This window comes from Ranitomeya variabilis, chromosome 8 (assembly GCF_051348905.1).
Source record: "Ranitomeya variabilis isolate aRanVar5 chromosome 8, aRanVar5.hap1, whole genome shotgun sequence".
NCBI classification, from domain to species: Eukaryota; Metazoa; Chordata; class Amphibia; order Anura; family Dendrobatidae; genus Ranitomeya; species Ranitomeya variabilis.
Genome location: NC_135239.1, coordinates 217,611,528 through 217,637,062, shown reverse-complemented (window position 1 = coordinate 217,637,062; position 25,535 = coordinate 217,611,528). Strand labels below are relative to the sequence as shown.

Here is a 25,535-nt window from a genome sequence, read left to right as displayed (position 1 = left end):
AGTCCCGTGCTGTCCCCGAGCACCAGATGGGATGTTTTACTAATATTACCCTGGATGGAGGAAAGGAAGATTTTCTACAAGACCAATATTTCTAATGATACCGATGGCTGCTGGGGTAAGTGACGGAGTCAGCGACTTTGTGCTCCTTCACAACTCTTCACAGTATGGGGGTCTTGAGAACATCGATTCTGTTAACAACGTAGCTGACAAGGCGGCCCATGACCAGACCGGCCCTTCTGGCATTTGCCAGAATTATCAGATGGCCAGTCCGGCCCTGGGCTCATGAATCGTCAGCGTCCACGGTGCAGCCCGACCCCTCCGTAGTCCACTGGGTTCCCCCCGTACATCTCCCGGCCCTAACCCGCCTCTTCCATCATGTCTTGCAGCACCCGAGGTAGTTGCCCGACAGCGATATGGACGGCCTGTTGACTGCTGGGCGATCGGAGTCATCATGTACATACTGTGAGTAGTGGGGGGGACATTGTACTGGAGGGGGACAACGTACAGGGGGCTGATGTCTGCTCTCCATTAGTCTCTCTGGGAACCCCCCATTCTACGACGAGATGGAGGACGAGGACTATGAAAACCACGACAAGAACTTGTTCCGGAAGATTTTGCATGGGGACTACGAGTTTGATTCACCGTACTGGGATGACATTTCCCCTGCAGGTGGGCGTCAGCCGCGCTTCATCTGCCGGTGTGATCGGCTGCGTCACCGCTCTATGCTGAACACTCCGTAACTCTCTCGTCCTGCTGATGGCTTTGTTACAATGTATCACACACACCTGTAGTGATAAACGGACTGATTGTTACAATGTATCACACAAACACCTGTAGTGCTAAACGGACTGATTGTTACAATGTATCACACACACACACACACACACACACACCTGTAGTGATAAACGGACTGATTGTTACAATGTATCACACACACCTGTAGTGATAAACGGACTGATTGTTACAATGTATCACACAAACACCTGTAGTGCTAAACGGACTGATTGTTACAATGTATCACACACACCTGTAGTGATAAACGGACTGATTGTTACAATGTATCACACACACCTGTAGTGATAAACGGACTGATTGTTACAATGTATCACACACACACACACACACACACACACCTGTAGTGATAAACGGACTGATTGTTACAATGTATCACACACACACCTGTAGTGATAAACGGACTGATTGTTACAATGTATCACACACACCTGTAGTGATAAACGGACTGATTGTTACAATGTATCACACACCTGTAGTGATAAACGGACTGATTGTTACAATGTATCACACACACACACCTGTAGTGATAAACGGACTGATTGTTACAATGTATCACACACACACACACCTGTAGTGATAAACGGACTGATTGTTACAATGTATCACACACACCTGTAGTGATAAACGGACTGATTGTTACAATGTATCACACACACACACACACACACCTGTAGTGATAAACGGACTGATTGTTACAATGTATCACACACACACACCTGTAGTGATAAACGGACTGATTGTTACAATGTATCACACACACCTGTAGTGATAAACGGACTGATTGTTACAATGTATCACACACCTGTAGTGATAAACGGACTGATTGTTACAATGTATCACACACACACACACACACACACCTGTAGTGATAAACGGACTGATTGTTACAATGTATCACACACACACCTGTAGTGATAAACGGACTGATTGTTACAATGTATCACACACACCTGTAGTGATAAACGGACTGATTGTTACAATGTATCACACACCTGTAGTGATAAACGGACTGATTGTTACAATGTATCACACACACACACACCTGTAGTGATAAACGGACTGATTGTTACAATGTATCACACACACCTGTAGTGATAAACGGACTGATTGTTACAATGTATCACACACACCTGTAGTGATAAACGGACTGATTGTTACAATGTATCACACACACACACACCTGTAGTGATAAACGGACTGATTGTTACAATGTATCACACACACCTGTAGTGATAAACGGACTGATTGTTACAATGTATCACACACACACACCTGTAGTGATAAACGGACTGATTGTTACAATGTATCACACACACACCTGTAGTGATAAACGGACTGATTGTTACAATGTATCACACACACCTGTAGTGATAAACAGACTGATTGTTACAATGTATCACACACACCTGTAGTGATAAACGGACTGATTGTTACAATGTATCACACACACCTGTAGTGATAAACGGACTGATTGTTACAATGTATCACACACACACACCTGTAGTGATAAACGGACTGATTGTCACAATGTAGCACACACACCTGAAGTGATAAATGGACTGATTGTTACAATGTATTACACACACCTGTAGTGAGAAACGGACTGATTGTTACAATGTATCACACACCTGTAGTGATAAACGGACTGATTGTTACAATGTATCACACACCTGTAGTGATAAACGGACTGATTGTTACAATGTATTGGAGGATTGCACTGATATTCTGCCATATCATAACTAATGCTTCATTGTCTGCAGCCAAAGACCTGGTGACCCGTCTGATGGAGGTGGAGCAGGACCAGCGGGCGACAGCGGCCGACGCCATCAGCCACGAATGGTGACATTTCACCTCTGTCCCTCCATAGTCCTCCCTCACCCCATGTCCTGACCGGTGTCCAGCATTTCCATCATGTCCGTGTGTCCTGTGCACAAGAGGTAAACCCACACTGTCACCACTTGGGGACGACGCATCACACAGACTCGCTCGGGTCCATGTGGCGAATTCTCTCATTACCACGTCACCTGGATCACAAACCGGACAATCAGTGATTGCTCCGATTTCCATTACTGGGTCACTGCTTGTTACAAAGATGTCAGACGTCCCCTTTCCTTAGTGACAGAGGGCACCAGGCAGAGGGAGACGCCACTGGTTTGTGCAGCCCCCACAGTGACGCCCACCAGTGGGTCCTGACGTGACCCGACTGCGCTGAGCAGAGCGTCTGCCTTGTTCCACGAGGTGTCATGATCTCATTTTAGAATAACTGAAAAATACCATCTGATGACATCTCAGCTGCAGTCCCTGAATACAGCTGTGCCCGAAAAGAGCAGAACTGCAGGGTGCAGCATGGAGGAGCAAAAGCTTTTAAAATACCGTAGATTGTGCACCGATAAACTAAAATGCAGCGAACGTCTGGTCAGTGACTGCAGAGGCAAGTAACACCCAAAAGAAAAGCACGTCTTTGGCCATGTGTGTCCTGTGAGAGCAGAAAGTGCGTGTGCGATGCTACACCGGTCCTAAACTCACATCACTCATCATGTCCGCTCCTGCAATCACATTCACCACCTTCCTTCTGTCTGAGGAATATTAACCCTGAGCTCTCACCCACATAAAGAGGTCAACTCCAAAAGCAACTGCTAAATATCCCCGTTTATTACAGGATTTCAGGGAACGCAGCATCAGACAAAAACATCAAGGACGGAGTCTGTGCTCAGATTGAGAAAAACTTTGCTAAAGCCAAATGGAAGGTAAGACGTTCACAGTATAAAGATATTGTGAGCTGCTCCCTACGTACAGAATATAACTACTATAATACTAACACCTATGGACAGTAATATACCTACTATAATACTGCCCCCTATGTACAGGAATATAACTACTATAATACTGCTCCTATATACAAGAATATAACTACTATAATACTGCCCCCCATGTACAAGACTATAACTACTATAATACTTCCCCCCATGTACAAGAATATAACTACTATAATACTGCTCCTATGTACAAGAATATAACTACTATAATACTTCCCCTATGTACAAGAATATAACTACTATAATACTGCCCATATGTACAAGAATATAACTACTATAATACTGCTCCTATGTACAAGAATATAACTACTATAATACTGCTCCTATGTACAAGAATATAACTACTATAATACTGCCCCCATGTACAAGAATATAACCACTATAATACTGCTCCTATATACAACAATATAACTACTATAATACTGCCCCCATGTACAAGAATATAACTACTATAATACTTCCCCCCATGTACAAGAATATAACTACTATAATACTGCTCCTATGTACAAGAATATAACTACTATAGTACTGCCCCCATGTACAAGAATATAACCACTATAACACTGCTCCTATGTACAAGAATATAACCACTATAATACTGCCCCTATGTACAAGAATATATCTACTATAATACTGCCCCTATGTACAAGAATATAACTACTATAATACTGCCCCTATGTACAATATAACTACTATAATACTGCCCCCTATGTACAAGAATATAACTACTATAATACTGCCCCTATGTACAAGAATATAACTACTATAACACTGCTCCTATATACAATATAACTACTATAATACTGCCCCTATGTACAAGAATATAACTACTATAATACTGCCTCCTATGTACAAGAATATAACTACTATAATACCGCTCCTATGTACAAGAATATAACTACTATAATACTGCTCCTATATACAAGAATATAACTACTATAATACTGCCCCTATGTACAAGAATATAACTACTATAATACTGCCTCCTATGTACAAGAATATAACTACTATAATACTGCACCCTATGTACAAGAATATAACTACTATAATACCGCTCCTATGTACAAGAATATAACTACTATAATACTGCCCCCTATGTACAAGAATATAACTACTATAATACCGCTCCTATGTACAAGAATATAACTACTATAATACCGCTCCTATGTACAAGAATGTCACTAGATCGTCACTCCTAGGTGGCTTTCAGTTCGTCTGCAGATGGTCGCTCCCGGGTGGCATTAGTCCTCTGCTGACGTTCGGCCTCCCGTTTTGTGTCTCTATAATGAGGACGTCTCCTTAATCCGCTGTGACTTTCCTGATGTCTTCAGGCTTTTTCTTCTCGCTGCCGTCTGATACTGACGCGGGGTCGGGCTGTGTACGGCGGCGGTTGACCCTGGGCTGCTGATTATGCTCTTGTTGTGTGGATCTGGGGCTTGTAATATATTTAGCGCTAAATAACGTGGCGCTCATTTCCATCTGCAGCGTGTGATGTGCGGGAACACGTCAGCATCTCATATCAACACGGTGTGATCCCAACGCTTTTGGCGTCTCTGTAATCATTGCTGCAGTCTCAGTGCCTCATAGAGACAGTAATTCATTCAGACTGTGCCGAGACCTGCAAAGACTGAGCGGAGTACAACTCCCACCGTGGACCTTTCTATACTGAGCAGATTCTCATCACGTGCTCTTCTGCCCGGTGCTGAGCTTGGTGTTCTCTTATGTTATCCTGGATCTGGCAAGTGCTGCCAAAGGAAATGATTGGGGGTCTGTCCTCCACCCAAACAAGAGCTGGAAGAAGAGAAAGGATCAACTCCACCGGCCACTGTTGATGGCGTTGTCCTCCGCTGGGGAAGGCACCGCTCTGATGTATCGCAGTGGTCTCCTCTTATGGCTGCATTCAGACGATCATATAAATCGTTCCAACATCAGACTGTAATTTACGGAAATATGTGAAACTGTCACACTTGGAGCTGCTATCCAGTCCAAGCATTGCGGTCTGATCTCGGACCGATTTATACGGCTGTCTGAATGCACCGAGTGCCCTTGTCTTATGTCAGAGATCAAGTATCAGAGTGCTCCGTTTGATAAGAGAATGATCACATTGGATTTGTCTGATTTCAAAGGGCACAGAAGACGGGTCACGCCCGACATATCATTAAAGTCACTGAAATCTAAGTTGTGACTACTGAGAAAAAATATGATGCGTAGTAGTGAGTGATCTGTACACCTCGGGTGTCACAACTCTGTTGGAATACCGGGGCCAGGGGCTCCTTCTCTGACCCCAGGGGGCTCCCTAACTATCCCTTTCCGGATTACTTCTGATGGTGAAGACGTCGGGGCCACATACTTTGCTGACCTTCTGAATCAGCCCTACGTGTATCCCCCTCCCCCACCCAGGGAAGTGGGGAGTAATAGTGTATGTATATACACAAACCAGACTAACCAGGGAGGACGTACAGGGATAAATGAATATACCAAGCATACAAATATGCACTCACAGACAACAGAGGAGAACACGGGAGAAAAGGAAGGAAAACAAAATGGGAAAGAATGAGGAATCTCACACAACAACCTCCACTCCACACCAGGCAATACAACAATAACACTGGCAATCCAGATTGCCAGAGGCGAGTCTATATGGGAGAGAGGAATGACTTTGCCACAGGAGAGTATAAATGGGAGAGAGGAGTGACTAACACTGAACAGCTGAGATCATCCAAACAGGAAAGCTTTAGAGACTCTAAGCTGAGCAGATTAACCCCTGCACAGCCAACAGAAACTTGCACTGTTTATGTGATGGTGAAGTGCTTCTAATTAGTGCAGGAGTATGTGAAATCAAACACTGCAGTCTTCTAGCCCCGTCTGTCATTGTAAATCTGTGACAGTACTTCCACCTCTAAGAGTGACTTCTGGTCCGGGTCTATCAGGTTGTGCCACGTGAAATGACCAGATCAATCTGACCGCATGGACATCAGATGCTGGTACCCACATCTTCTCTTCAGGACCGTATCCCTTCCAGTGTACCAGATACTGAAGAGACCGGCGAACTAAACGAGAATCCACGATCTTGGCTATCTGAAATTCCCATCAAAAATGACTGGGAGGTAGCGGTGATGGTACAGAGGATGCAACATATTTTTATTTTTTGAGCAGAGACCGGTGAAACACATTATGAATCCTAAAAGTAGATGGCACATCAAGGCGAAATGCTACAGGATTGACGATGGCCACAATCTTATAAGGACTGATGAACTTGGGACCCAGTTTCCAAGAAGGATCCTTCAACTTAATGTTCCTTAAAAGAACCATGCCAATCCACCAAATCACTATTAGGCCGGCGTCACACTTGGCGTAAGACAATACGGTCCGTATTTTACGGACAAATGTTCCCAAAATAGTGATCCATAGGCAGGGTGTGTCAGCGTATTTTGCGCATGGCATCCTCCGTATGTAATCCGTATGGCATCCGTACTGCGATATTTTCTCGCAGGCTTGCAAAACCGACATCTAATGGATTTATGTGCTCAAATGTTCGGGAAAACATATATACAGTATGTGTATATATATATATATATATATATATATATATATATATATATATATCATTGAGACACATATATATATATATATATATATATATATATATATATATATATATATATATATATATATATATATATATATATATAGTCTGTATTTATATTTACTACAGCGCGATATCTGTGAAAAGCCGGTAATTCAATTGCCGGCTTTTACTTTCTCCTTCCCAAACCCGACAGGATATGAGACATGGTTTACATACAGTAAACCATCTCATATCCCCATTTTTTTTGCATATTCCACACTACTAATGTTAGTAGTGTGCGTATGCAAAATTTGGGCGCTTTAGCTGCTAAAATAAAGGGTTAAATGGCGGAAAAAATTGGCATGGGCTCCCGCGCAATTTTCTCCGCCAGAGTGGTAAAGCCAGTGACTGAGGGCAGATATTAATAGCCAGGAGAGGGTCCATGGTTATTGGCCCCCCCTGGCTACAAACATCTGCCCCCAGCCACCCCAGAAAAGGCACATCTGGAAGATGCGCCTATTCTGGCACTTGGCCACTCTCTTCCCACTCCCGTGTAGCGGTGGGATATGGGGTAATGAAGGGTTAATGTCACCTTGCTATTGTAAGGTGACATTAAGCCAGATTAATAATGGAGAGGCGTCAATTATGACACCTATCCATTATTAATCCAATTGTATGAAAGGGTTAAAAAAAAACACACACATTATTAAAAAGTATTTTAATGAAATAAACACACAGGTTGTTTTAATATTTTATTGCTCTCTCAATCCACCTGAAGACCCTCGCTCTGAAAAATAATAAACCAACAATATACATACCTTCAGATGATCTGTCACGTCCCACGAAGTAAATCCATCTGAAGGGGTTAAATCATTTTACAGCCAGGAGCTGTGCTAAAGCACTCGCTGGTGCCTGTAATCCCCGGGTGCTGAAAGGAAAGCAGGATGATCTGTACTTACCTTGAGTTGCGGTGATGCGCCCTCTGCTGGATGTCCTCATATGAACTCGAGCGTGGGAACTTTTCCAAGGCTCCAGTTCATGAGGACACATGTTATGATCCCAGTGGTAGAGGATCTCTGATATTCCGGCAAGATAGCAAAAACATAAATACTGCTCTAGGGAGGTGGAAACTGGGCTAACCGCATACCTGATCCTAACACACACAACTAGAAGCAGCCGGTGAACGTGCCTACGTTGGTTCTAGACGTCTCGAGCCAGCCGGAGAACTGACTACCCCTAGAGGGAAAATAAGACCTCACTTGCCTCCAGAGAAATTGAACCCCAAAGATATAGACAGCCCCCAACAAATAATAACGGTGAGGCAAGAGGAAAACACAAACGTAGAGATGAACTAGATTCAGCAAAGTGAGGCCCACTAGTCTAGATAGACAGAAAATAGACAGTGGACTATGCGGTCAGCAGAAAACCCTACAAAAACATCCACGCTGAACATTCAAGAACCCCCACACCGACTGACGGTGCGGAGGGAGAATATCAGCCCCCAGAGCTTCCAGCGAGCCAGAAAATCAAATATTAAGCAAGCTGGACAAAGACACTGAAAAATGCAAACGATCCAAATTATACAAAACGGACTTAGCTTTTCTTGCATGAGACAGACTGAAAGGAATCCGGAGGAGACCATATAGGTCTGGATACAACGATGCCTGGCAAGAGACTGAGTCCGGAGGAGACTAAATAGGGAACACCCGCTGCTTAACGACACAGCTGGAGCTCAGGCCTGCAACAAGACATGCCTAACACAATACCGTTAGTGACCACCAGAGGGAGCCCAGAAACACAGTTCACAACAGTACCCCCCCCCTTGAGGAGGGGTCACCGAACCCTCACCAAGACCCCCAGGGCGATCAGGATGAGCAGCGTGAAAGGCATGAACCAAATCAGCCGCATGAACATCAGAGGCGACAACCCAGGAATTATCCTCCTGACCATAGCCTTTCCACTTAACTAAATACTGGAATTTCCATCTAGAGATACGAGAATCCAGAATCTTCTCCACCACGTACTCCAACTCGCCCTCAACCAAAACCGGGGCAGGAGGCTCAACAGCAGGAACCATAGGCACCACGTACCGCCGCAACAAGGACCTATGGAACACATTATGAATAGCAAATGACGCTGGAAGGTCCAAGCGAAAAGACACCGGGTTAAGGATTTCCAAAATCTTATAAGGACCGATAAAGCGAGGCTTGAACTTAGGAGAGGAGACCTTTAAAGGAACATGCCGAGAAGACAACCAAACCAAATCCCCAACACGAAGTCGGGGACCCACACCGCGGCGGCGGTTGGCAAAACGCTTGGGCCACCATCCAGATGACAGACATCTTCCGAGATACCGGAAGATCCGAAATGAAATCCATGGAAATGTGCGTCCAAGGCCTCTTCGGGATAGGCAAGGGCAAAAGCAACCCGCTGGCACAAGAATAGCAAGGCTTAGCCCGAGCACAAATCCCACAGGACTGCACAAAAGAACGCACATCCCGAGACAAGGAAGGCCACAAAAAAGGACCTAGCCACCAAATCTCTGGTACCGAAAATCCCAGGATGTCCCGCCAACACTGAAGAATGAACCTCAGAAATAACTCTGCTGGTCCATCTGTCAGGGACAAACAGTCTCTCTGGTGGGCAACGATCAGGCCTATCAGCCTGAAATTTCTGCAGCACTCGTCGCAAATATGGGGAAATGGCAGACAAAATCACTCCCTCTCTGAGAATACCAGCCGGCTCCGAGACTCCCGGAGAGTCAGGCACAAAACTCCTAGAAAGAGCATCAGCCTTCACGTTCTTCGAACCAGGCAGGTACGAGACCACAAAGTCAAAACGGGAGAAAAACAACGACCAACGAGCCTGTCTAGGATTCAGGCGCTTGGCAGACTCGAGGTAAATCAGATTTTTATGATCAGTCAAGACCACCACACGATGCTTAGCTCCCTCGAGCCAATGTCGCCACTCCTGAAATGCCCACTTCATAGCCAACAACTCCCGATTACCAACATCATAGTTCCGCTCAGCAGGCGAAAATTTTCTTGAAAAGAAGGCGCATGGCTTCATCACGGAGCCATCAGAACTTTTTTGCGACAAAACAGCCCCTGCACCAATCTCAGAAGCATCAACTTCAACCTGGAAGGGAAGAGAGACATCCGGCTGGCACAAGACTGGCGCTGAAGTAAACCGACGCTTCAGCTCCCGAAAGGCCTCCACGGCCGCAGGAGACCAATTAGCAACATCAGAACCCTTCTTGGTCATATCCGTCAAAGGTTTAACCACGCTGGAAAAATTAGCGATAAAACGACGGTAAAAATTAGCAAAGCCCAAGAACTTCTGCAGGCTCTTAACAGACGTGGGCTGAGTCCAGTCATGAATGGCACGGACCTTAACTGGGTCCATCTCCACAGTAGAAGGGGAAAAAATAAAACCCAAAAAAGAAACCTTCTGTACCCCAAAGATACATTTTGAGCCCTTCACAAATAGAGCATTCTCCCGCAGAACCTGAAACACCATCCTGACCTGGTTCACATGGGACTCCCAATCATCAGAAAAAACCAAAATATCATCCAGATAAATAATCATAAATTTATCCAGATATTTCCGGAAGATGTCATGCATGAAGGACTGAAACACAGAAGGGGCATTCGATAATCCAAAAGGCATCACCAGGTACTCAAAATGACCCTCGGGCGTATTAAATGCCGTTTTCCATTCATCTCCCTGCTTTATGCGCACAAGGTTATACGCACCACGAAGAGCTATCTTGGTAAACCAACTGGATCCCTTAATCCGAGCCGACAAATCAGACAACAATGGCAAAGGATACTGAAATTTAACCGTGATCTTATTCAGAAGACGATAATCTATACAAGGTCTCAAAGACCCGTCTTTCTTGCCCACAAAAAAGAATCCTGCACCAAGAGGAGAAGAGGATGGGCGAATATGTCCCTTCTCCAAAGACTCCTTTATATAACTCCGCATCGCGGCATGCTCTGGCACAGATAAATTAAAGAGTCGTCCCTTAGGAAACTTACTACCAGGAATCAAATCTATAGCACAATCACAGTCCCTATGAGGAGGAAGGGCACTGGACCTGGCCTCATTAAATACATCCTGAAAGTCTGACAAAAACTCAGGGATCTCAGAAGGAGTAGAAGAAGCAATAGACACCAATGGAGAATCGCCATGAATCCCCTGACACCCCCAACTAGACACAGTCATAGCTTTCCAATCTAAAACTGGATTATGGGCCTGTAACCATGGCAGACCCAAAACGACAACATCATGCATTTTATGCAGTACCAGAAAACGAATCACCTCCTGATGTACAGGAGTCATGCACATGGTCACTTGCGTCCAATACTGAGGTTTATTCTCTGCCAATGGCGTAGAATCAATTCCTCTAAGAGGAATAGGATTTTCCAAAGGCTCCAGGACAAAACCGCAGCGCTTGGCAAACGACAAATCCATCAGACTTAAAGCAGCACCAGAATCCACAAAAGCCATAACTGAGTAAGAAGATAATGAACAAATTAAAGTCACAGACAAAATAAACTTAGGCTGAAAAGTACCAATGGTGACAGGATTAACAATTTTTTTTAAGCGTTTAGAGCATGCTGAGATAACATGTGTTGAATCACCACAGTAGAAACACAACCCATTTTGACGTCTATGATTTTGTCGCTCGGCTCTGGTCAAAATTCTGTCACATTGCATAGAATCAGGTGACCGTTCAGACAGCACCGCCAAAGGATTAACAGATTTGCGCTCCCGCAAACGTCGATCAATTTGAATGGCCAGAGCCATTGAATCATTCAGACCTGTAGGGATAGGAAACCCCACCATCACATCTTTAATGGCTTCAGAAAGACCATTTCTGAAATTTGCGGCCAGTGCACACTCATTCCATTGAGTAAGCACGGACCATTTCCGAAATTTTTGACAATATACCTCAGCTTCGTCCTGACCCTGAGAGATAGCCAGCAACATCTTTTCAGCCTGATTTTCAAGATTAGGCTCCTCATAAAGCAAACCAAGTGCCAGGAAAAACGCATCAGCATTCACCAATGCAGGATCTCCTGGCGCCAGAGAGAAGGCCCAATCTCGAGGGTCGCCGCGCAAGAAGGAAATAACAATCTTAACTTGCTGAGCGGAATCACCAGAGGAACGAGGTTTCAAAGACAGAAACAATTTGCAATTATTCCTAAAATTCAGGAACTTAGATCTATCTCCAAAAAACGGCTCAGGAATAGGTATTTTTGGTTCAGACATAGGACTATGGATAACAAAATCCTGAATGCTTTGCACCCTAGCAGCAAGCTGATCCACACTAGAAGTCAGAGTCTGGACATTCATATCTGCAGCAGAGTTCCAGCCACTCAGAGAAAAAGGGGATGGAAGAAGCTAGGCAAACTGCAGCAACAAAAAAAAAAACAAAAAAAACCCAAAACTCAGAACTTCTTTTTAATCCCTCTTCTGCGATGTAATAAACATTTTCTTTTGGCCTGGCATACTGTTATGATCACAGTGGTAGAGGATCTCTGATATTCCGGCAAGATAGCAAAAACATAAATACTGCTCTAGGGAGGTGGAAACTGGGCTAACTGCATACCTGATCCTAACACACACAACTAGAAGCAGCCGGTGAACGTGCCTACGTTGGTTCTAGACGTCTCGAGCCAGCCGGAGAACTGACTACCCCTAGAGGGAAAATAAGACCTCACTTGCCTCCAGAGAAATTGAACCCCAAAGATATAGACAGCCCCCAACAAATAATAACGGTGAGGCAAGAGGAAAACACAAACGTAGAGATGAACTAGATTCAGCAAAGTGAGGCCCACTAGTCTAGATAGACAGAAAATAGACAGTGGACTATGCGGTCAGCAGAAAACCCTACAAAAACATCCACACTGAACATTCAAGAACCCCCACACCGACTGACGGTGCGGAGGGAGAATATCAGCCCCCTAGAGCTTCCAGCGAGCCAGAAAATCAAATATTAAGCAAGCTGGACAAAGACACTGAAAAATGCAAACGATCCAAATTATACAAAACGGACTTAGCTTTTCTTGCATGAGACAGACTGAAAGGAATCCGGAGGAGACCATATAGGTCTGGATACAACGATGCCAGGCAAGAGACTGAGTCCGGAGGAGACTTAAATAGGGAACACCCGCTGCTTAACGACACAGCTGGAGCTCAGGCCTGCAATAAGACATGCCTAACACAATACCGTTAGTGACCACCAGAGGGAGCCCAGAAACACAGTTCACAACAGACACATACACACTACTAACATTAGCAGTGTGGAATATGCAAAAAAAAAGGGGATATGAGATGGTTTACTGTATGTAAACCATGTCTCATATCCTGTCGGGTTTAGGCAGGAGAAATGAAAAGCCGGCAATTGAATTACCGACTTTTCACTAACACCGCTGCGTATTTCTCGCAAGTCACACTGCTGGTCCGTGTGGAATCCGTATTTTTCTCGCCCCCATAGACTTTCATTGGCGATTTTTTTTGCGCAATACGCTGACAAACGCAGCATGCTGCGATTTTGTACGGTCGTAGAACTCTGTATATTACGGATCCGTAATATACAGCTGATAGGACTAGACCCATTGAGAATCATTGTGCCGTATGTTATGCGAGTTTTACGGACGTAGTTTCTGCGCTCTTACATCCATAAAACTCGCATGTGTGACCCCGGCCTTACAGACGTAATAGTGAAAACTGTTCTTCTTCTGGTGTTCCAGAAGAATGATTCCTATTAAAAGAGCAGAACTGAGGATAAAATGCATAGGCCCCGAAGAACAGGGGACTTGGCAGTAGACTCATGACAACGGTTATTCACCGCAAATTCAGCTAGAGGTAAATAGGTAACCCAATCCTCCTGATACTCGGACACAAAACGCTCCAGATAAGTCTCAAGATTCTGGTTAATCCGTTCAGTTTACCCATTGGACTGCGGGTGAAATGCTGAAGTGAATGGCAGATGGATCCCCAGATGGGTGCAAAACTGCCTCCAAAATGTAAACTGCATCCCTCGGTCAGAAACAATATCTGTACGAATCCTATGTAGTTTCACAATCTCTTAAAAAATTTGTGCCAATGGTTGGAGAGGATTTATTAAAGATGTACCAGTATACAGAAACGTTGAGTTACATTTACGACGAACTGAACCAATGCCTGATATTGATAACTATGGATGAACTGTTGTCTGCTCCTGGAATGGTCTCCATGAGGGAGGGGGGAAGGGTTGGGGAGGGGTTATTTACTGGAAAAATGTAAAAGGAGTATGGATATATGATGTGATATATGCTTCTAATGTTCTTGAGTTTAATAAAAATGTATCTCGATTTAAAAGAAAAAAAAATCAAAAACAAAAAAAAAACAAATTGCGCCAAAGTCTTGGCTTTGGGTAATGCAGGTAGCACAATGAAACGGGACATCTTAAGGTATCTGTCCACCACCATCAGAATAACTGTATAATCTGCCGACATGAGTGGATCAGTGATGAAATCTACCTATAGATGAGTCCACGGTCTACTGGGAATCGCCAATGGTTGGAGAGGCTCCCACGGACAGGTGTGAGCGGTTTTAGAACGTGCACAGACACTGCAGGCGGTCACAAACTCCCGGACATCCTGATGTACCCCTGACCACCAAAAATGCAGAGTGAGGAGATCTGATGTGGCTTTATTACCAGGATGAAACACAACTAAGTGAAAATCCCACTTAAATGTCCTAGATACCAAGTTATAAACCAAAAAAAAGGACACAATACCACAAATGTAAATAACTACTGTAAATAAGTTTATTAAATATAACAAAGATTTAAAAAATGGAGAAACTGACAAGAATGGTGCATAATGCAAATTGCTGAATACATACAACGGGGTATTTATTACCAGGATGTCTGGCCAAGACCGAATCATGATGTTCACTTATCACTTTAGGACGGAGATTCCTGTCATGAATCCCCAATGGCTAGGGATAGCACAGGACAAGCAAAGTATAATAAATATCGGACGAGCTCTAGGGTGATGGAACCTGGGCTGACCGCTGCCCTACGCCTGACAAACGCAACTAGAGATAGCCAGGGAGCGTGCCTACGTTGGTTCTAGACGCCACGCACCAGCCTAAGAGCTAACTAGTACTGCAGAGAAAACAAAGACCTCACTTGCCTCCAGAGGAATTAACCCCAAAGATATAGTTGCCCCCCACATGTATTGACGGTGAAATGAGAGGAAGGCACACACATAGAGATGATGTATATAGCTTTAGCAAATAGAGGCCCGCTGAAAACTAGAAAGCAGAATGACACAAAAGGGGACTGAGCGGTCAGCAAAAAACCCTAATCAAAAAAAACCATCCTGAGATTACAAGAACCCATGTGCCAACTCATGGCACATGGGGAGAACCTCAGTCCACTAGAGCAACCAGCTAACAAAGAGACATTCTAAGCAAGCTGGACAAAAAACCAAACAACTGAAAATCAGCACTTAGCTTATCCTGAAAGATCTGGGAGCAGGTAGGCAGGAACCAAACAGAGCACATCTGAACACATTGATAGCCGGCAAGGGAAATGACAGAAAGGCCAGGTAAAATAGGAAACACCCAGCCTCTGATGGACAGATGGAAACCAAAGGCCGCAACCCACCAAAGTCACCCAGTACCAGCAGTAACCACCAGAGGGAGCCCGCAAACAGAATCCACAACAGATTCCCAGTGTGAGGCAGTGACCGGTTTCACATGTGAGGATCGCTGTATGTTCTCCCCAGGATGCGCACGGAGGCGTATTGAGGCCATGGGGTTGCATTGCAGTCAGGCATAGCTGTGATTGCAATTGTGAGGCTGTGACCGATGTCACAAGTAGGGGTCGCTGTGTGTTCTCCCCAGGATGTGCATGGAGGCGTATGGAGGCCATGAGAGTGCATTGCAGTCACAGACTTAGCTCTGGTTGCAATGCAGACTAAAAATAGGTGTTTGCCTTGGACACTAACATGCGTAAGAGTGAGTTGGGAAAACCTGCTCTGGGCTTTTTGTGTTTTGAAATAGACTGCAGGATAGTAGTTGTGCAGGCTGTTTCATTCCTGGCCGGGTTCTCCATGTGGCGGTAGGCCACAGGTTGCTTGTAAAAAGCCCTGCAGTAAAGGGTTGGGTGTGTCAGTATCAGAGTAGAGTTTGCAGCAAGCAAAGCAGACAGCTTTGCAAAAGCTAAGCTCTGTGTGAGAGTAACACAGAGCCCAGCAGAGTGAACTCCTGGCACCCACAGTGTGGACAGCGGTGCAGTCGCCCATGGTAACAGGTCAGAGGAGTACTGACATGTTTAGTTACTGTAACCTGAAGAATATCGTGTACTGTGGAAAGCTGTGAGTAAAGAGACATTAACTCTGTGGTGCAGTCGCCCACGGCAACGGGTCTCGGAGGTGGACTGTCTTGTGCCCGGCGGTGAACCGGAGGTAGGCTGTCCTGTGCCCGAAGGAGGTCTGGCTTGTTTAGTGACTGTAATCCGGAGGATACGGTTCCCGGCAGCGATCCAGAGGATACCGGGTACTATGTAGTGCTGTGAATTGGACTCTAATGATACATACTAGTATGAATTGGACATTAATGCTGTGAAGTAACTGCATTAAAGAGACTTTATGCTGAAACTTTGTTGGGTCACCGCCTCTTCACTGCATAAGTGTGCTACCATTGCATTACACCAGGTACGAATAGTTTAACTAAAGGACAGACAGGAGGGGCATCCTCCTGAGCCTCAACAAACTTTTTTCTCCAGAACTTATAGCAGCAATAACCACCCCTTTCTGTATAGGAACCATTTCAAGCTCACAAATTGTATATATATCCAACAAGGGAAAGGAACAGTTTACAAAAGAAAACTTTAGGATCTTTAGGAACCATTTCACAATTATCTCCACCCCCAGGAAAACAACAAGATAAGGCATCCGCCTGAGGGTATGTGCACACGTTGCGGATTTCTTGCAGAAATTTCCTGAAGAAAACCGGAAATTTTCTGCAAGAAATCCGCATTTTTTTTTTTGCGTTTTTTTTGCGTTTTTTTCGCGTTTTTTTAGCATTCTGCAAGCGTAATTAGCTTGCAGAATGCTAAAGTTTTCCAAGCGATCTGTAGCATCGCTTGGAAAACTGACTGACAAGTTGGTCACACTTGTCAAACATACTGTTTGACAAGTGTGACCAACTTTTTACTATAGATGCAGCTTATGCAGCATCTATAGTAAAAGAGAGAATGTTTAAAAATAATAAAAAAAATAAAAAAATGCTTATACTCACCCAGACATCTCATCAGCGGCGTCCGTTCGTCTTCCTATAGCTGGTGTGTGCGCGCAGGACCTTCCGTGACGTCACGGTCACGTGAGCGGTCACATGACCGCTCACGACCAATCACAGGACAGTGACGTCATCGGCGAGGTCCTTCGCCGCACATCAGCTACAGGAACCGAACGGCAGCGTGCAGTGGAGGCGGGAAGACATCGAGGGTGAGTATAGGACTGTTTTTTATTTTAATTCTTATTTTTTGACCACTTATATGGTGCCCAGTGCGTGGAGGAGAGTCTCCTCTCCTCCACCCTGGGTACCAACCGCACATAATCTGCTTACATTGAAGCAGATCAATGGACCCCTAGGTGTGCGGAATCCCCTGCAATTCCGCATTTTAATGAACATGTTGCTTTTTTTTCCGCGATGCGATTTTTTCGCGGAAAAAAAGGCTACATTTGCACAAAAAATGCGGAATACACTTAAAATAATAGGAGGCATATGTAAGCGTTTTTTTCGCTTTTTTATCACGTTTTTATAGCGAAAAAACGCGAAAAAAAACGCGAAAAATACTGAACGTGTGCACATGGCCTGAATGTTCTTATTCCACGGCCTATACTTTATAAAAAGTTAAACCTGGTTAAGAACAATGCCGGTCTTGCCTGTCTAGGTGTCGGACGCTTAGCAGATTCTAAATATAAAAGATTTTTATGATCAGTTGTTACCATGAGTGGATGAACTGCCGCTTCCTCGGTAGACTCACACAAGTTCCCTTGACTCCAGGCCTTCTGCAAATTGAAGTGTCTCCTTGTGTTTCTGATGAAAACGGTTGTCCACACAGATGGCCAGGGACATGGCGCCTTAAAGGAGCCCGGAGTCTCATGCAGGGCAAAGGCATCCTTTACTCTTACAAATAACCCTTGATAGAACTTGCTACGGAGTGTGGGGTCGTTCTACTTTGTATCGGTGGACCACCTCCGAAACTTGGAGCAATATTCCTCTGCTGGTCTATCTACCTGCCGAAGCTGACGTAGGGTAGACTCTGCCAGGAAAACGCGGACAGGGTCATTGTATATGTGAGTCAGTGCATGAAAAAATTCTTCAACCATCCGTAGCAACTGAGAGTTCTCGAAAGAGAAAATGCCCAGACTTGAGGGTCACAATGAAGGAGCAAAATTACGATCCCCACCCGTTGCTCCTCAGTTCCAGATGAGTGAGGAAGTAACTTAAAGTATAGTCTACAGGCCTCCTTGAGCACAACAAACTTGTAGCACCCTCAAGAGAACCTGCCGGGTAAAGAATTTTTGAGATCCACCTGGGGCTGCCTGGCAGTAGCGGTCCTCAGACGAGGCATGCTTGAGTGTTGTGTAACAGAGTGAAGATCTGCAACCTCCAGCCTGGGCTATTGCAGTTGCCCAGATTGAGCAGTTATAGGATCCATGATGGCTCAAAAAATAGTATGGGCCAGTGTTAATGTCACAACTCTTGTAGGATTAACCGTGCCCAGGGGGTCCTTCCTGGTCTCTGAAACTAGGGGCACCTTAGCTATCCCTACTCCCCAGATTACTTCTGATGGTGAAGACGCTGGGGCCATGTACCTTGCTGAACTCCTGAATCAGTCCTAATCTGTCACCCTCCTCCACCCAGGGAAGTGGGGAGTAATATTGTATGTATATACAGAAACCAGACTAACCAGGGATGACCTACAGGGATAAAGCAAAAATGCCAAACAGAAATATGCACTCATGGATGACAGAGGGGAACACGGGGAAAAAAGGAAGGTAAACAAAATGGGAGAGGATGAGGATTTGCAGATAGTAGAAACACTAAGCAACAGTTATGGATCAACACTCCAAACGCCTCTTCCAACAACCTACTCTTCCACACCCTGCGGTCTTCTGGCCCATCTCTGTCGTGGTAAACCCATGACATCGGGACAGTGCTACATTTTTTTTTTCTGCCAGTTGCCGTTTGCTGTGATCTTTGTGCCACACACTCCCTCATCTTTGAAGCAGTTTTTCATGTCTCCTCTTCCTCTCGCTTTCACCTCCCTTGTGTCTATTGCAGAAAGCTGTACGAGTGACCACCATGATGAAGCGGCTAAGAGCTCCGGAGCAGACGGAATCCAAGACCCCTTCACCATCTAACGAGAGTGAGCTGACTCCAGGCCTGGCTACCCCAGCGCCATCACCAGCCAGCACACCGGCCGAGGACACTCCAACTGTGCTGACTCCATCTCCAGACGGAACTGGCTGAGACCCCGAGAATAGAATACCCGGCCCCTTCTTCATCGCAGAGCATACTCTCATTAATCCTTCCTTCTCCTCCACTCAGGAGGGCTTCTCTGCAGTTATTTCATTAACTTTGTTGCTGTCAGGAAGATCTGCACCTGATTGCAGCCAGAGTGATGCCAGACCCACTGATTGCTAGACAGAACCACAGCACTGACCCCATTGCGATGCCCATTAACCCCTTCACTGCTAGAGCAGAACCTTTATTTTTATTCCGCATCCCATAGTCGCTAGAACTTTGCGCTGTTAGAATAACGTTATTTGCCTCCCGGCATTATGACGCTAAGTATATGACCGCACCTCACACCCTCATCGTCGCCTCTTCTTAGTAATGTCGACCTCTCGCCACAGATAAAAGTTTATAAAACTTTTTACTGAAATGTAACTTTTTTGCAGCCTCTTTGTGGCATTTTCTTATTACTCCCCCCCAAAAGTATATAAAAAGAGCATAACATGGCTTCCACCCCCACTCCGAGGATCGGGGAGCCACATAATATGAGCCATAACCCCTCTTCAGTACACAATGCCGTAGATATCACAGGTCCACTTTAAGTCTGTAGGAAGCGGCAAGCTTATATCTTCAGGTCGCCCCCTTGTCTCGTCCCTTCCTGAACCCTTTTTGTGCCCCCTTTAGTGGGACATATAATGTACAGACCTCTCCTCTGTGTTTTGTAAGCTTTATCTGAATAAATGTGCTGCTTATCCCATTTGTCGCAGTTTCCATGATGAGCGCAGGGTCCAAACATAAAAAAAACTACAATCAATGAAAATTGTGTGGTGCTCCTCGGGGGTGGAGACTAAGAGCTAAGTCCCTCCCTGCACAAGCAGGACCAGGCCGCACCCTCATGGTTCCGCTTGGATAAATCATGATGGTGAACAGTAGAGAACATCGGCAGGGACACAATCTAGCTGTGAATCCTACATGAGTAGCCGTGTTTACACTTAGTATAATCAAAAGGGTCTGTGTTTAAGCTTCTAATAGTCTAATATGACCAGGAACTGTCTCATTTCTCCGATCTTGAGTGGGTGGTGCCTTGGCTGCATTTAGCCAGCACTATAAGAACTGGAAACTCATTTCTCTAACTTCCCAGCCTGCATTTCTCCTGCCATTGTCTGATGGCTTGTCAACCCTAAATTAAAAGCCTCCTTTTATGTTTGGAGTGTCACGGAAAGGAGCAGCAGAGACACCGCCACTTCCCCTCTACTTATAACCATCTCAGTCCCTGCTGCCGGAGATGAATTACACTTCAAAGGCTGCGAGCAGCAAGTCACGCAGGAGGGCGACGCTCTGCGGCTGCACATTGTCCCCCACAGACTTTATTACTGTATCAGATGCAATTGTCTGACCGCACAGTGATGGTGGCTGTAGAGACCCCCGTGTCCTCTGTCCCCTGAGCATCAGCAACATCAGTCACACATTGGTAAAGAGATTCCCAGATTCTTCCCCACGGGTCTCATAGGGGAATATGGAAACATCAAAAGTGCGGCCGCCTCTAGGAAGGAGAAGATATGCTGTAGTTATTGTGGTGCTTGTATAATGGCAGGGACAGTACCGTATAGGGAATGTGCCTCTGACTGCGGAGCCCCTTGAGAAAGCTAAAAGGAAGCTGTGCAGTGCTCAATTCCTCCCCTCCTACTGCTCCCCAGGTGATGCCATAAATGGGACGCCCAACGGAAGAAAGAGGAAGGGGGTCCGGCCACACCCTTAGGGGTTAAATTCAGGTGCCCGGGGTCAGTGCCTTCCTTTTTCTCCCCGGCTGACCCTTGGAAGCTGTTATCTCCCGAGGACCCCTGGTTCTCCCCTGCAGCCATGTCCAAAGCTATGATTGAGGCCCTGCGGCAGAGAGCAGCACAGGAAGGTAAGCAATGGTTACAAGACCTTAAGTCTGGCCTGGGGACTCACCTCCCTGTGCCCTCTCACGACCCCCTAACCTTGCCGCAGGCCTCCTCTATATCCACCGGGGCTACATCCCTTCCCGCGCTGCAGGCCTCCTCTGCATCCCCTGAGCCCCCATCCCATCCTGCGCCGCAGGCCTCCTCTGCATCCCCCCCACCATATAGGCCATATTACTCGTTCCCCCCTGACCTGCGGTCACATCGCCTGTGGGCCAGTCCGGCTTATCCGGGATGCTTCCATTTCGGCCGGCGCCCCTCATCTGGCTCCGGCGGTGCGGGCAGGCAGATGCTCCACGCGGTCCTCCCGCCCTCTGGAGCGTCTTGACATGGGCGGCGATTCGGCACTTCCGAGCCGCCGTGCTGCCGCCCCATCTACCAGCCCAATCGCACGATTGCTGCGACCGGCGTCTCCATGCAGGGGCCGCACTCACAGATTTCCTGGGCCCGGGCACTGTCGGCTTCCACGCTCGGCGTTGCACGTCCTGGCCAAGCCCAGCCCACTTCCGGTTTGCCGGCCCGAACTTTCGATGCCGCAGTCAGGACTAAAATAGCCCCACCCACTTCTCCCTGCTTCTCGGCGCCCAGGCCGCAGGCCCTGACAGGCCAGGCCCGAGCCTCTGTACGCGCCGCCCACCCCCGTGCCAAACCGCCGTGGACCTTTGGCCTGGACACCGGGCCCCCTAAGTCCCCCCAGCAGGCACATTGGCCTTGCCTGCGCGGGGGGGAGAGGGCTCAGGTGCCAGAGCCCACTATGCGGCCACAGAGGGCGATGACCGGTCCAACCGGACTGGCCAGCTCGCTCTGCAGCCAAGGGAGTACACATCAAGCACGCACCAAACACATGTATAATAAACTATGCACCACCAACACCGCCATGGTCTCAAACACAAACCTTTAGTGAGTTTCTATCAACCCCTGCCCCCTCAAGCACACCCCACGGCGTTAGTCTAACCGTCACTACGCCCTATAGCCGGCATAATGACCACCCAAATCTCGAAATAAATGCCCCAACACAACCCCTAGCCACGGCGGTCACAGGCATACACGTCGAAGACCACCCCTATCTGAAGACTCCCGCCACCACCCTCGCTGTCCCTCTAACTGTCGGTATTCCCACTACCGACGCAGACACAGCTCATATAAGAGCCACCATAGATTCCGTTCCTCCAGATGGCGTTCGCCATCCACAATGGATGGGTCAGACACATTGGGGAGTCACACTTGGCGGTGTCATGCACGCGATGGAAGAGGGCGGTCTCACCCTTCACCCAGAGTGGTGACCCGGAGGGAACCATTGGCACCCTCTATTATCGGCCATGCGAGAGCTGGAGTTCCAACAGCAGCGGTAGCCTCTCGGCCTCAGCAAACGACAGATCTCATCTGTCACGTGCTCAGTCATTGGGAAACCCACCCATATCTCCCCAGTCCACCTGCCAGCATCAAACCTTCGAGGCAACAGAAGCCGGAGCTCCCCCCTCACCTGGGGTCACTCAGCACCAGACGCAAGGCAGCGGACAACATTCTCGTGCCACGGCGCTGGCCACCGGCCTCCCATCTTCATCTCCCCGGGCTGTCTGCCAGCACCAAGACAACGCCATGGCGGGAGCCAGAGTCCCTCCGTCCCCTGAAGACACTCGGCCTGCATCTGACAGCGGTGAGTGTTTTGAATTTGGTGAGCACTATGCTATACAAAATCTGGGAGAGAGTGAACTAGCATCGGCTATCAAGGCGCTAGTTCAGCAGTTGACTCGCCCAGACAGGTCAACCTACACTAGCACACCTCAATCAGCTAGCCTTCATAAGGACGTATTTTTCTGTGGAGTTAGTCCATTTTGCGCACATGTCGACTTAGAAACCAAAAAAATATGGGATAATGAATATGTGGACATATGGTCACTATTATCAGCAGAGCAACAGTCCGTAGACAAGGAAAGGAGGACAGGCGAACGGCTACATGATAGGAATAAACCAAAAATAGCGCAAACTATGAATAATTGGCTCCAGGCCTTCACGATTCTCGGCTGCATCATGGGCCAAAAACATCCAAAACACTGTTCTGAATTATCAGGACTGTGGTGAAATATGTATAAATATACACTCACCGGCCACTTTATTAGGTACACCATGCTAGTAATGGGTTGGACCCCCTTTTGCCTTCAGAACTGCCTCAATTCTTCGTGGCATAGATTCAACAAGGTGCTGGAAGCATTCCTCAGAGATTTTGGTCCATATTGACATGATGGCATCACACAGTTGCCGCAGATTTGTCGGCTGCACATCCCAAAGATGCTCCATACAAGGCAGGATGGATCCATGCTTTCATGTTGTTTACGCCAAATTCTGACCCTACCATCCGAATGTCGCAGCAGAAATCGAGACTCATCAGACCAAGCAACGTTTTTCCAATCTTCTACTGTCCAATTTCGATGAGCTTGTACAAATTGTAGCCTCAGTTTCCGGTTCTTAGCTGAAAGGAGTGGTACCCGGTGTGGTCTTCTGCTGCTGTAGCCCATCTGCCTCAAAGTTCGACGCACTGTGCGTTCAGAGATGCTCTTAGGCCTACCTTGGTTGTAACGGGTGGCGATTTGAGTCACTGTTGCCTTTCTATCAGCTCGAACCAGTCTGCCCATTCTCCTCTGACCTCTGGCATCAACAAGGCATTTCCGCCCACAGAACTGCCGCTCACTGGATTTTTTTTCTTTTTCGGACCATTCTCTGTAAACCCTAGAGATGGTTGTGCGTGAAAATCCCAGTAGATCAGCAGTTTCTGAAATACTCAGACCAGCCCTTCTGGCACCAACAACCATGCCACGTTCAAAGGCACTCAAATCACCTTTCTTCCCCATACTGATGCTCGGTTTGAACTGCAGGAGATTGTCTTGACCATGTCTACATGCCTAAATGCACTGAGTTGACGCCATGTGTTTGGCTGATTAGAAATTAAGTGTTAACAAGAAGTTGGACAGGTGTACCTAATAAAGTGGCCGGTGAGTGTATATGTGTGCAGTGAACTATGTATAGGTTTATTGTGTGACTAGTAATAATTTAACATCTGTCCTGAAGGCTGCAGGTCTCAACCAGATGTTAATATGTATTTTACTGAGACAGCAGACTTCTGTTTCCGATCTCGCCAGGGAACCTAGCTAGGACCAGGAAAGAGAGGAAACGCTTCACACCTTCGGCTCTTTGGAAGAGAGATGTCAATTACAGCCTGACACTATCTATCTGTGGGAAGCTTTACACACAGAATCTCAGAGAAAATAATATATTCATTGGGGGCGCGGCCGTGGTCCAATCAAAAACAAGCAATTAGAATATCAATTTGAGGGGATGGTCTAGAAATCTGACCTCCAGGGTGACGCTATAAATTTGGCTTGTATACATACAATCGTGTCCACATGTGAGGGCAGCCTGGGAAGCTGATGTGATCCATTCCATATTGACCCCCCCAGGTAGCAGAAGCAGACTACAAGTTAGCTATTTCTGTAAGTTTTCTCCTGTTTATTTTATACTGTTTTGCAAAGTTGTATGTCTTTTTATTACCGTATTTTTAAACCTTTATCTTTACTGTAAGCACTGTACCTTTTGTATTAAAGCTACTGTTTTGCAAAGTTGTATGTCTTTTTATTACCGTATTTTTAAACCTTTTTCTTTACTGTAAGCACTGTACCTTTTGTATTAAAGCATAAAACTTTAACAGTTGAACCTTGTATGTTCTAAAGAATCCATAGCCTAAGGTGTGTGAGCCTTATGAGTGGTAGACAGTATTAGTAATATTTCTCGGACTCATCACCCGTGTATTCGGTGAGTGGTGGCAGCGTGTATGAGCGGGGGTGTGGCCTGGGTCGATGTGTGATTTATGCTCCCATTACAGCATAG

General features: G+C 46.2%; 1 protein-coding gene and 1 long non-coding RNA gene across 5 annotated transcripts in view; one reads left to right on the top strand and one right to left on the bottom strand.

The window, feature by feature from the left end:
* CAMKV (CaM kinase like vesicle associated) overlaps positions 1–20,469 on the top strand; it is an 80,200-nt gene extending 59,731 nt beyond the window's left edge. For all 4 annotated transcript variants that reach the window (XM_077277122.1, XM_077277123.1, XM_077277121.1 and 1 more), the window contains 5 exons: positions 387–462; positions 533–669; positions 2,556–2,634; positions 3,455–3,542; positions 19,537–20,469. In XM_077277122.1, coding sequence (XP_077133237.1) covers positions 387–462; positions 533–669; positions 2,556–2,634; positions 3,455–3,542; positions 19,537–19,725 — 569 coding nt within the window. In that variant the 3' untranslated portion in view covers positions 19,726–20,469. The remainder of the gene's footprint in view (positions 1–386; positions 463–532; positions 670–2,555; positions 2,635–3,454; positions 3,543–19,536) is intronic.
* Positions 1–25,535, bottom strand: part of LOC143788891 (uncharacterized) — a 334,430-nt gene that overhangs the window by 72,578 nt on the left and 236,317 nt on the right. The gene's annotated exons all lie outside the window — the stretch shown is intronic.